The 13992-nt window shown below is 35.0% G+C and overlaps 1 protein-coding gene across 1 annotated transcript; it reads left to right on the top strand.

Moving 5' to 3' along the window:
- Positions 1-505: 505 nt before the first annotated feature.
- cd8b (cd8 beta) lies at positions 506-5863 on the top strand. The gene is made up of 5 exons (XM_059328609.1): positions 506-712; positions 2323-2682; positions 4855-4938; positions 5616-5705; positions 5826-5863. Exons 1-5 carry the CDS (start codon positions 658-660, stop codon positions 5861-5863), a joined length of 627 nt encoding a protein of 208 aa, XP_059184592.1. The 5' UTR covers positions 506-657.
- Positions 5864-13992: the final 8129 nt, after the last annotated feature.

Genomic DNA, 13992 nt, shown 5'->3' with positions numbered 1-13992 from the left:
CTTTATCTTTTACCATCTTGATCACACAATCCCAGTTTTTGGCCAGTTTTCCTGTTTTATGCACATTTCTATGAAGACTACATCTATAGTGCATTATGAGCGCATTCATAGTGAATTATAATGCTCATTATAATCAATCATAATGCATTATGACTGCATTCATAAACACATATAAAGCTTCATGATGCACTATATCAACAGTTATAAATATAGCTTATAATGACTTATAAATCCAAGTGTCTTATGAGTGCTCTTGACTGGTTATAAACTACAGGCTGACTGATGAGGCTTATAATACATTACAACTACTCATACCCCTCTATACACACACCTCAACAATCATAATGCACTGTAGATGTAGTCTTCATAGAAAGTGTTACCAGTAATTTTTTTCCAGTGATGTATGTGTTTGTGCATGTGTGTGTGTGTATATATGTGTGTGTGTGTGTGTTAGTCCCTTGGCTGCCATGCGCCCCACTCTGATAGGCCCTGTGTGTGTGTCACACTGGGGTGTTACCTTGACGACTCAGGACCCTGTCAGCTCAGTTCCTCCCATCATCTCTGACAGATAGATAGCAGGAAAAGAAAGTATCAGCAGCGTCCCTCAGCTACTACACAAGGCACACAAGCGCATACACACACTGGCAAGCAGACAAAATGACCCTGCTCCCGCTGGCATGGACACTGTGGACAGTATCGCTGTGGACATCAGGTAAGACCACCAACTTTTCTCTCGTTTAATAATCCTCCGACATCAGACAGTAGTTCAGTCAGGAGGCCTGTAGCGGGATGTGTTGTCTACTCAAACTGAAGCTTATCTCATGTTTAACTTAAAATAAAGTCTAAATTCATCATGTACAGCCATAACCATATGTACTGAAAGGCTACATTTATTTTAAACAGTACAAAAGATGACGCTGAAGATTTAAGCTGTAGTCTTTGATTCATTTTTTAATACTGTAATGGTCAAACTGCCACCAAATTCATGTAATTTTATACCTCAGATACAATTGTACATTATACTTTTATAAGTTATTATTGTTGTTGTGCAATTTCATCAGTGTAATGTAATGTACAATCTGGATTAACGGTACAGTAATAATGAATTCTGAGGCTAACGATGCATTATCTTTTTATGCTATGCCGAAAGTCTGCATCAAATTTATATTTTTTTTAAAATAGCGATAACAAGGCATTGAAACAAATTGTATTTGTACTGCATAGTGCAGCTCATGGGTTAAAGATGAAATGAGTATGTTGTATTCTTGAACAGCATGCAGTTTGTGTATTTTTTTGCATGTTGGGCAGAGCGAAAAGAATAATCGAAAGACTTTTAGTACCAGTGAGCCTTACTGTTACACAAACTGGAAGCCATTTAATTTCTGCTTGTTTTTTGGTATTTCATAAGACTAGTGATTGCAACAGGTATATGCCGAAAACACTAAAGCATAGCATAAATGTCAAGTCAGTCTCCCAATATAGCAATTTTCTAATGTCAACTTCAGGGTTTGAAATATGTACAAGAGATTTCTTCATAGTTTGGCTTCTTTTCCATTCTTGCAACACTTTTGGTGATAGTTGTTATGTTTATGTACCATATTTCCAGTTTGTTTCGTCAGTCTTGCTTGAGGCATGAGTACTATTCTGTGCTTTTTACTTTACAGTTAGTCTTTATTCTGTTAGGTAGGAGAGTCTGTACACACACTCAAAAAGTGATTCAAGCCTTTCTTAGATGTGACACATTAATGTATTGTTTGTCTAATGAAAATATATCAATTAAAATCAAATCAAAAGTAGTTTAAGAAGAAGTGTAACCTAAAATGTATTAATTGACTCCCCTATCCTTCCCTTCAACCCAAAAAGAATGAGTTTCAGTTTCCCAATTCTATGTTTTTAGGTTGAACGAACACAATTTCTTTATTTTAGCTCTCCTTGACATAAATGAGTTGAGGTAACTCAATTTAAATACAATGCATACATGTTTTTAATTTGAGTTCCACCAAATGTAAAAATGTGAGCTACATTAATTCAAATACATTATATTGCATCGATGCACTTGTTTTGAGTTTGGGCTACATATATTTGTTGGATGGAAATTCTGCCCACAATTGAATTGAGTTCATCCAATGAGTTATTTTTTGGAGTGCACACTGTTAGTTAAGGTTTTTTCTCAAACCTCTCCGAACGCCAAATCATGGCCGGGTTGGCCCGGCCCCAGACGCCAACGACATATGACCCTTAACTCCCGTACTGGACTGTGTGAGTTGTTGTACCTCAAGAGTGTGTCTGAAATCTCAAATGTTCCTCTTTTTGCCCTCCTAGGTTCCAGCCAATTCCTGCAGCACGGACACGTCACTGTTTTTTACCCCAAGATCCTCAGTACAGAGGTTATTTATTGTGACTGCGCCAACATGTCCTGTGTCTCTGTGTACTGGTTCCGCAGTATTTCCAAGCACAGCAAAGTAACCCTACAGTTCCTCGGAACATGCAACAACGCTGGCATAGATTCCTATGGGGATGGGCTGGACAAAACACGGTTCAAGATCAGCAGAAAGAGCAGCACGTCCTTTACGCTGCGCATCACCAATGTGACAGAAGAGGACACAGGGTTTTATTCTTGTGTTCTTAAGGACAGGAAACACGCAGAATCATGGAAGACTGTGGTTCATCTTCAGCCGGGAGGTTTGTATGCTTAACCCTATAAAGCCAAGTGTATCATATTTGATACATAAGTTTTTGAGACCTCTACATCATCAGTGTGATATTTTTTTTCCTGGAAAACCTGATGAATACATGAATTGATGATTTAAAAAACTGAGCAACAAATTTCACAAAAATACCAGATGTAACAAAAAAGATTTGCTGGTTCCACTGGTGGATCTGTCATTGCTGCGTGAAAACTTCATATCAGCAGATGTATGATGTATGATGATTTTGTATGTTTGAGGAAAATGTTAAAAGGAAAGTCAAAGTTTTATTTGGTTAAAAATATTAGGTTTTATATGATTATGTGAGTTCAAGAAAAGCAAATTGTGAGCAACAAATTGCACAAAAAGACCTGATGTATCAAATATGATCCAAATTAAATTCATATATGAAAATTGATATTGAATTTAAAAAAATGTTAGCCGGTTCAACAAACACTCCAGTTTTGAAAATTTAGAATTTTCTGGAAATTATTTCACGGTTCAGGCTTTATAGGGTTAAATCTGAAGCGCTTTATTTACAGCAGTGAAATATCAGATAAAAATATCAAGCTGCCGTGAGATTTCCAGTACATCAGTCAGAATCAGATGGCAGGTTGAGGAGTGAAATATTTAAGAGGCAATATGCAGATGTGAGCCAAACCTCTGCATTCAAATATGGTGCATTATGACATGTAGCTATATATATTAACCCATAAGAACCCATGGTGACACCCGTGTAACAAACACTTTAAATCTTCCAGAATCTCCCATATTCAGAACAGAAATGTGAAAAGTAGCTAATTTCAAAAAGCTTATTTTTCTTACTGACCATATTTCCTGAACAAATTAAAGTCACAATGTATATATATATATATGTTATGGAGATGCAAACAAAAAGGAAATTAGTTGTTTGTTTTGATTTATTATTGATTTATTCTTATTTTGTGACTTAAAAACAAATCGGACAAAAAATGTATTGTTAAACAGCACTGTTAATGTCACAATTTTGATAAATGTTGTGGAGATGCAAAGAAAAAGGCAAATCTGTGTCTCTGTAAGCAGAAAATGTGTCTAGTTTTTGTATTTGAAAATAAGAAATATCATAAACATAAATACCATAAACGCCCAATGTAACGGATATGTCACATCACAGATCTTTGACATTTAGGGATAGACATTTTTTTTTTAAACATCATTATGTGTTCTATGTGGTCCACTTGGTCTGTGGTATATCCCCCATAATTTTCCTTTGAGGATAACTGGATCTGGGTTCTTATGGGTTAAAATATGCTCTCAACTAGATGCCCTGTTGGGAAAAATCATTTATGTATCCTCTCTGTTTTGCTAATCTGCTGCTAAATTTAACGGGTTACTCCTTGGCCCATGATTCATCGCTACAGCAGCTTTCAAGACAATCAGGCCAGTAGTTTTTCCACAATCCTGCAAACAAATAAACCAAGGTCCCCCTGACTTGGTTTCATACGGTATCGCTCTCCGCTGTCGACTATCATTACAAAAAATCATATTATGTGACTATTTTTCTCTCAGAGTTGTGACAGGCATGTCTCTCAACGTTACAAGAGTAAATGTAGAGTAAAAAAACACAAAAAGAACATTAAATAGTCGCAATAGATCGTATCTAGATGTGTGTGTAAAGTGTATTAATTTGAACGTCTTTGAGCTAAAAAGGAGAACAATCTTGGGAATAACTGTTCACTGGCCTAATAGGACTGTACTGGAGAGTCACGTGCAGATAAACAAAGTACTTGATGTATTTGTAGGTAGAATTTGTTGTAAGATCCGGGGTGGATTGAGATGGGAAAATATTCAATTAAGAGAATAGAATAGGTCTTTATTTGTCATTGTCACATGTACAACGAAATTCAAAGTGCTCTCCAGTAAGTGCAACATTTAAGAGTCTCTAAAAATATAAATATAAAAAGAAAAAAAAATATGTACAATTCAAAATACCCAGTTTAGACGAACACATAAACACACCCAGACATACATGTATAGTCGCACAGGAAAAAAACAACAACAAACAAACAGCATGAACACACAGTCGAGACAACAACAGTACAGAACAAAATTAATCTCTTCCTAAAAGATTGTTAACATTCTCACTGTTTAGTTCTGGCTTTATATTTGTTTGTTCTTTGTCTGACAGTGAACGCTCCAACATTACCTCCTCCTACAAAACGCAAACCACCGGTCAAGCCAATATGTAGATGTCCTAAGAAGAAATCACAGGGTGAGTTGTTTTCATCAAAACAAAAATTGCAATGGTAGGCACATTTATAGCGGCACATCATTCCAATGATTCTCTGTTACAAATTTGACCTTATACGTATTTTATTTTGTACAGTACAGGCCAAAAGTTTGGACACACCTTCTCATTCAATGCGTTTCCTTTATTTTCATGACTATTGACATTGTAAATTCATCAAAACTATTAATGAACACATGTGGAATTATGTACTTAACAAAAAAGTGTGAAATAACTGAAAACATGTCTTATATTCTAGTAAGAAAAGGGTGGTTACTTTGAGGAATCTAAAATACAAGACATGTTTTCAGTTATTTCACACTTTTTTGTTAAGTACATAATTCCATATGTGTTTATTCATAGTTTTGATGCCTTCAGTGAGAATCTACAATGTAAATAGTCATGAAAATAAAGAAAAACGCATTGAATGAGAAGGTGTGTCCAAACTTTTGGCCTGTACTGTATATGCACTTTTACCTGCAATTATATGGATTGTAACGGTATAGATCTTATGCACTTTACCAGATTGTGATAATGTAAATACAATAGAAGAGGTAGTTTTGTGTGGACAAAGCAATAACAGGTTGAGCTAAAAGACGTAACATCTAATGATTGAAAAAATGACCTGAAATTTTAAATATAACCTTGTGTGTTTGCTCAAGATGGCTGCGGCTCCCTGGTGTTTTGGCCGTTGGTTGGACTTATTGCCGGCCTGGCTGTCGCTCTCCTCTGCATACTGTACTACTTCAGCCGTGAGTAGTCTTCCAGCTATTCGGCACATTATGCTTACGAATGACTAGTTGAACAGCTTTGAAATGTTTTATTGTATAGCTGAAGTGATTTATTTTGTTTGTACACGTTGTTGCTTACAGGGCTACCCAAAAAATGCCGGCACAACTTTGTGAAGTGAGTAGATTACTACATATGGTGATGATTAATTCTTCCTGCGTAATCCAAAAATATTTATTTTTTGATTATTTACATTATGTTTGACACTTTGTCTTCATTTCTTTCCACCATTAAGGAAGTGATAGATGACCCAATCACTGCATCAACAGCGTTTATCTGACTCAAAGTATGTACATGTGTTATGTGTTATTTTCATGCATTTATACACTACCGGTCAAAAGTTTTAGAACAGCCCAATTTTTCCACTTTTTTATTGAAATTCAAGCAGTTCAAGTCAAATGAACAGCTTGAAAGGGTACAAAGGTAAGTGGTGAACTGCCAAAGGTAAATAAAAAAAGGTAAGCTTAACCAAAACTGAAAGATAATGTACATTTCAGAATTATACAAGTAGGCCTTTTTCAGGGAACAAGAAATGGATTAACAACTTAACTCTATGGAGTCTTGGGCTATTTTGTCCATTTCTGAATTCTTTTCATGTCTTTTTTTGTCATTTTGTGTCTTTTTTTGGTCATTTTGTGTCTTTTGGTGTCTTTTTTTGGTCATTTTGTGTCTTTTTTTAGTCATTTTGTGTCTTTTTTTGTCATTTTGTGTCTTTTTTTAGTCCTTTAGTCCAACATAAAATGTGATTTTGAATCTTTTTTTAACTTTCAAAACACTATCATGCTCAATAAAGAATTTTAAATGTTGCAAATGTGCATCAATTTCAGAGAACACTGAGACATTAAACTGCATAATTTTCAATTAAATTCTGGAAAATTTGGTGTGTTCTAAAACTTTTGACCAGTAGTGTATATAAAAAATGTATTGTAAGTCAAATGTATCACTGTATAACTGGTTATCAGGTGTAAGTAAAACTGCTACAATATGTGTTAGTATCAGAGGTTGTTAATGCAGGATAAATATTACAAATGTTTCATACACAAACACTTGTATCTCTGTGACTACAGCAGGTGAGGTGCTTCTTTTGAGTTGACGTCCAGTGGAGACTAAGAGACACAAAGATCCCTGAAGATCACCTCTGCTGAAACCACGTCATGTTTATTAACAGTGAAATATGCAACCAATCAAAGAAGCAGAGAGCAGCAACCATGTAACATATTGTAATTCAAAACTGTGTGCTATAACTTTTCTTCTATGCCGTTTTTTATCCGTCAATATGCAGATGACATCGTGATGTGTAGCTTTGGTTTTTTGATTATTAGAACCCAAATCCCAGTATTTGTTTTTTTCTTTTTTTGCTGTCTCTAGTATTTATTTGTGTTCAGCCTTTTATTCTTTAATTTTGAGGTGTTTTGGTTAAAACAGCACCATCAGTTGATTTTTTCTGTGAGCATAATTGTGATGAATCAATAAAACTGTACATTTCCAATCTTTTACAGTGGTGACTCTCTTCTTTCTCTGGGTCATACATTTTATTATGTCATTATGTTATGTCGTTATGTTATACAATCTGTTACAAATATATAAACAAATGCTCTTTTTCTACAAGGACTCATGCCTACTGTACATACAGTAGCAGTAGTAGTAGTAGTAGTAGTAGTAGTAGTACATACAGCCATAAGGCAGACTTACAACAGCAGATATTAACGTTTAGGCCAAACGCTGTTTGTCTTAATGACAGTTATGACTTGTGTACAGATAACGTAAGAAGTCTTTAACATTTAAGAGTGAAGATGGAAAAAGATTGATTTCTGACAAAATACAGTTGTAGATATTTTAAACAAAAGATCCTCTGCAATATATACTGTATATATTTATTTATATAAAAATATGTCTTTCCATGAAATGATTGTGACAATGTGATTTATTCTTGACAGATAAAGTGTGTATATCTTCTCAAAACGTTATTAATCAATCTCTTCCAAACATATCACAATGAAAATTAAACCACAATTAACAGAAGATTGTGTTTCAGAATGTTTTTAGTGTCGTTCGTTCAAACGTTTTCTGTGCATGTGTATGGAACAGAAGAAAAAAACAGATTTGGAAGTGGGTGTTGTACATCCATCGTCAATATTGTGTTTGACGGAAGTTGAGTAGGTGAGTTACAGGGTCTGGTTTCTTCCTTTACCTTTGATGTGTAAACTTGCATCATATTCAGTTTCTGTTGAACTGCATTCTCTCCTAGCTCCACATGATAATTCTACTCCTCAAAGAATTGTCACTAGCACTTGTTGATGCACTAATAGCTCTTATTGCACTATACCTTGATTGTTTGCTTTTACTCTTCCTGTAAGTCGCTTTGGATAAAAGCTAAATGCTAAATGACTAAATGTAAATGTAAATGCATTACATGCCAACAAGCTTTATTGTGACATTCTTGAATTACAGGTTACAAAGTTGTTTTATTGCAGAGTGTATCTCTTGCTGTCTTTGTCTATCTGTCTGTCTCTCTCACACACACACACACACACATGCACACACACAAGCAAGCAAGCAAAGCACACCTGTGTGTTTGAGGAGTGTTAAGAAACAACTGAGTTGGTGGTTGTTCAGGTCTCAGGGAGTGTGCGCGACCCTTTCCTGTGTGCTGGAGGGAGAGGAGAGACAGAGCTGTGTTCGCTGAGATGCTATCGCTTCGCTCAGCTTTGAGCTCTTCATCTCGTCTCTGAAACAAAAAGACCACAAAAATACCACAGACGGAACCACAAGCACTGACAGAGAGAAAGAGCGTTACAGTTTTCAAATGAGTACAGTTAGAAGAAGAAGAAGAAGAAACACTCTTTTAACTTAAAGACAGCATATTTTATTAGATAATTAAAAATATTATACAATTCAATCAGCAAAGGAATTGAAATACAGTGGACAGGATTATAACTGCACTGCAAAAAAAGAAAAGTTGGGTGAACTCAAAATTTCAAGGCAACAAACTTCGATAACATTTTAAGTTGGACAATTAAACTAAATATTTTAAGTTTTGTTTTTGAGTTTGCTCAACTCTGAATTTCTCTGGCACGATTGTAACGCCGCTATGAATGTCAGCTAATGTTGTGACCACAATTTTGAGTTAGCATTGATACGCTAATGGCTACTCTTGTAGCTGTAACAAGCAGCGCAGCTAGCATCAGTTAGCCGCTAGCATCAGTTAGCCACTAGCATCAGTTAGCCGCTAGCATCAGTTAGCCGCTAGCGTCAGTTAGCCACTAGCATCAGTTAGCCGCTAGCTTGTGTGTGTGTAATGACCGAATTTCACAACAAAGAAATAAGAGTTATCAGAACTATTGTCCCTTGTTTTGAACCCCAACTTAAAGATTTAAGTAACAACAACTCACCAACTTGTTTTTGAGCAGACAACTGGCTTCCTTTGTTGTGCTAACTTACATTATTGCCCTAAATGTCAATAATTTATATTTCCAAGTTTTACCAACTTAAATCACTGTTTTAGGCCAAAAAATACAAGTTGGCTTTTTTGCAGTGTGTGTGTGTGTGTGTGTGTGTGTGTGTGTGTTCGTAAAGGAACACACATTCCTGTAAATACAAGTGAACTCTTATTTTAAATCAGAAAAATGAAATAAAAATGGTCAACAGCATTTACATTTAAAACTGTGTCAATATGTTGTACCACATATATAATCAAACCAAAGTAGCCCAAGATTACAGTTGACGCCAAAGTAAAAGCTACCATTTCACCAGCACCATGAGGCTAAAGGCTAAAGTTCAATCAACACCTCTCTGAAATGGTTTCAAGACAACTGAATACTATAACCGTCTTTAAAGTAATAATGAAGTTATCCAAAAAGTTGGAATAAAGTGTGTTTTACCTCTGTCCATTAAATTATTGTGACAACATGATTTATTATTATTTCCCCCAGGGATATCTAATAAACTAACAGTTGAATGTTCAGTATATTATTATCATTCTGTGTCAACGCTTGAGAAAATCATTTATTCACGTTCATAAGTTCCAGGAAACATTTAAGAGTGAAGATGGAAAAAGATTGATTTCTGACAAAATACAGTTGTAGATATTTTAAACAAAAGATCCTCTGCAATATATATATTTATTAATATAAAAATATGTCTTTCCATGAAATGATTGTGACAATGTGATTTATTCTTGACAGATAAAGTGTATATATCTTCTCAAAACGCTATTAATCAATCTCTTCCAAACATATCACAATGAAAATGAAACCACAATTAACAGAAGATTGTGTCTGAAAACAAAATTATTCCAACTTTATAGGCGACCGTGTATTTTATAAACCATTTGCATGTGTTGTATCATGCACCTTCATCTTATAAATATGTACCACATGTGTCATTTTTCTATTGGAAATAATATTATAATAAAAAAATAATCTGTAAATAAAATTTCAAGAATAGAGAGAAATATGTGTGTATATAAGCATTTAGATGTCAAGTGTTTGTTGTTGTTGTTGTCGTTTTACTTCTATTTTATTCATATAAGGGCATATAATACTATTACTATTTATTTTTTACTTTCTCAATTTACCAGTATTTATTCCTTGTATTAATTCCCCTCTGGATATCAATAAACACGTATCTCTTAAAAGTATACGTTTAAAATGTAAAACAAAATAAATTATAATAAATTATATATAATAAATTGTATATGCAGGCAGAACAGCCCGTCTAAAGGAAGCTAACTTCGGTCGATCACTAACACGGTCAGCTCGTCACAGAAACAGAAGCATAAAAGACAGAGGAGAACAATATGTGGCACCAAAGCATAATCACATGTAGCTACAGTTTACTGTAAGCATTTTTTATTTTATTTAGTCCATGTTATATATTAAAAACACACTTGTGAATTCATCACGTGAAACATTAAATGATAAATTCACATTTAGTCATATGTGTCAGACAGATTCCATGTCAGATCTGGGACTTCACATTGAAAAGTTTTGTCACTGCTTTCCTCTGAGAGATACTTGAGATAAGTTCATATATTTACATATGATAAATATAACCTATTACAGATGTATAAGACACATTACTGATCTGTACAGCAACACTTTCACGTTTTAATCCATTACATTTACATGATGACACAAGAAAACAGCAGCATATTAAGCCATTTATGAACTGTAAAAGCTTTAGATTTTTACTGATGTGAATGTAAAGCAACAGTAATGAATCCAACAAATATCATGCCACGAGACTATTTGTAATAAAACTGTGTAATATTTTTACAGGATCAACTGTCTTACACACAGGATAGACGATGAGTTTATCACATCTTATCTAACTTAACAACCAAAGAGTGAATTATTTTTTTCTGAATAAATTAAACACAATACATGCAACGTCCCCTAATTCACAATTAGATTCAGATTTCAGATTTGACTTTATTAATCCCACAGTGGGGAAATTTCTTTGTTACAGCCGCAAAGTTTCACACAATTTTTAAGATAAAGATAAAAAATAAACAATCTAAGAAAAGACATTTAACAATATACAAATATACAATAATAATAATAATAATAATAATGATATACTATATACAACTTAGTGCAGTTTTAAGTGGAGAAATGTGCAGAGTGCAGATTTATGCAAAAATGTTCAGGTTGTGTTGGTGTTGTACAGTCAATTACAATTAGGTATCTTTGTTGACCTGATTTCAAATTTCTAAGCCAAAGGTAAATTTAAATGCAGAACCTATTTTCCAAAACATACATATAACAGGAAGTACCACAACAAATTATGAGCAAACGCGTATTTGTGTACAGCAGGGGTGTCAAACTCAAATACACAATGGGCCAAAATTTAAAACTTGAATAAGATCGCGGGCCAACATTGAACAAACAAACCTTTTAATATATACCAAACATGTTTTGCTTTAACATTAAATATGGAACCAGCAACGCTTATAAACATACAATATATAACTAAATAGTGCAGACATGCAAAATCAAATTTCAAATAAAAAACACATCAATGTCATTAATTTACAATAATAATATAATAATTTGGTATTGCCTCACTGAACACTTGCAGGTGCCTGTACACCAGGGGTGTCAAACTCTGGCCCGCGGGCCAAATTTGGCCCCCAGTGTAATTGTATTTGGCCCGCGGGCCAGAGTTTGACACCCCTGGTGTACAGGCACCTGCAAGTGTTCAGTGCCTCCATTTCCGAGCTCTCCATTCTACTTACTCCCTTTGTCGCTCACGCTTTCCTTTTCACAACTTCATATCCCACAATGCCAGGAGGTCCCAGTACAGAACCAGAGCAGTGACAGGTGAGCCAAAGTGATGAAGAACTGGTGAACTGGAACTGATGTTAATTTACAGCTAGTGAGTGTGCTGTTATTTTCAGATTTTAAGGACGCCTCTTCTGACTGCAGTTGAATGTCAGGCTAAGCTCTCTTTCTCTTTCTCACCGGCTTCCCCTGGACACCCACTGCACACACACACACACACAGAGAGATGCTAGTTTCAGGTTGGAGACCCCCTGTGTGACTAAGATAGGGAAGCCCATGCAGGTGTGTTTGCGAGTGACTCACACCTGAAACAGAGATATGGAAAGGTGAAGTGGGCTCACTGATCGTTTTGACTGGGTCTTCCCTCTAACTCAAAGCATCAACAGAATCCCCCTCTTACTGAAAATGACACGAAACTGCAACCTGGTTTCCATCAAGATTTCATTTGAAAAAAAAATGTAGTAATTCATGAAAAACAAAGTGATAATAAAATCACTTAACCCATAAGAACCCACGGTGACATGGGTGTCAAAACATTTTAAATGTTCTAGTAATGTTCATGTATGTTTTCTCAAGTACATAAGTGTGTTTTTTAGTGTTCTACAGCTACAGTAGCTTGTTGAGAAGCCATTAAATAAGGCAGTGTTATTTATATTTATTTATACTCGATTTATTATTATTTTGTTACTTAAAAACAATTCTGAAATGGAATTTGTTGTCTAACAACACTATTAAAGTCACAATTTTGATATATGTTATGGGGATGAAAACAAAAAAGGCAGATGGTTATTTGTTTTTATTTATTATTGATTTAATATTATTTTGTTACTTAAAAACAAATCTAAAAATGATTTCATTGTTAAACAGCGCTATTATAGTCACACTTTTGATATATGTGGTGGAGATGCAAAGAAAAAGGCACATTTGTGTTTCTGTAAGCAGAAAAGGTGTCTAGTTTATTAATTTAATAATAAGATATATCATAAAGTCCTCTTGGTCTGTGGTATATCCCCCATACTTTTCCTTTTTAAGGATTACTGGCTCTGGGTTCTTATGGGTTAACCCAGTGGTTCTCAACCTTTTTGAGTCGCGACTCCCAATTTAACATGCATGTTGTCCGCGACCCCAGCTCACTGAACACAATCTCACACGCACAGTTCAGATCACCCAAAAAAGAAACAAAACGACCAAAGAAAGGGAACAAAATGATAAAAAAAGACACAAAATGACCAGAAAAGACACAAAATGACCAAAAAAGACACAAAATGACCCAAAAAAGAAACAAAATTACCAAAAAAGGAAACAAAATGACCAAAAAAGACACAAATTGACTACAAAATGATCAAAAAAGAAACAAAATGACCACAAAATGATAAAAAAAAGACTTTAAGTGTTAAGTTAACTTTAAGACATTAAGTGACCAAAAAGACTAAAACACATTAACACATGAACACTTTAACACAGTGGAGACAGAGCTGACTTCCAAAATTATTTGGCGACCCCCAGAAATCATCTCGCGACCCCAATTGGGGTCCCGACCCCAAGGTTGAGAATAGCTGGGTTAAACAATGAGCATCTGGATTCTGAGCAAGTCATGTGACGGGGTAAAGAAAATGCTCCACAGTTCAGGTAAATGAGACGATATTGAGTCTCTGCTTGTTCCTCTCTACGTCTCTCCTCCCACAAATGGAACAGAGAAATCACCCACACGAGAGTAAAATGTCAGCATTTGTTGTCCATTACTATATCTGTGCATTTACTTTCCATCAGTGAACAGGAAATAGAAGGGGTCTGGGTTGCGCCATAGCTGCTGTAGCGCTCTAAGCTTATCTGAAGTGAGTTTCACTTCCCTCCAGCTCCAGCTTTCACATGAAGTGACATAAAAAGATGCTTAATTGGTGCATTGAGTAGAAGCTTTGTCCTTTGTTGTTAATGGAAAATACCAGAGGTGTCATTTACACTGGGG

Source organism: Centropristis striata, chromosome 3 (assembly GCF_030273125.1).
Source record: "Centropristis striata isolate RG_2023a ecotype Rhode Island chromosome 3, C.striata_1.0, whole genome shotgun sequence".
Taxonomy (NCBI): Eukaryota; Metazoa; Chordata; class Actinopteri; order Perciformes; family Serranidae; genus Centropristis; species Centropristis striata.
This window is presented reverse-complemented; position numbering and strand designations above follow the sequence as displayed.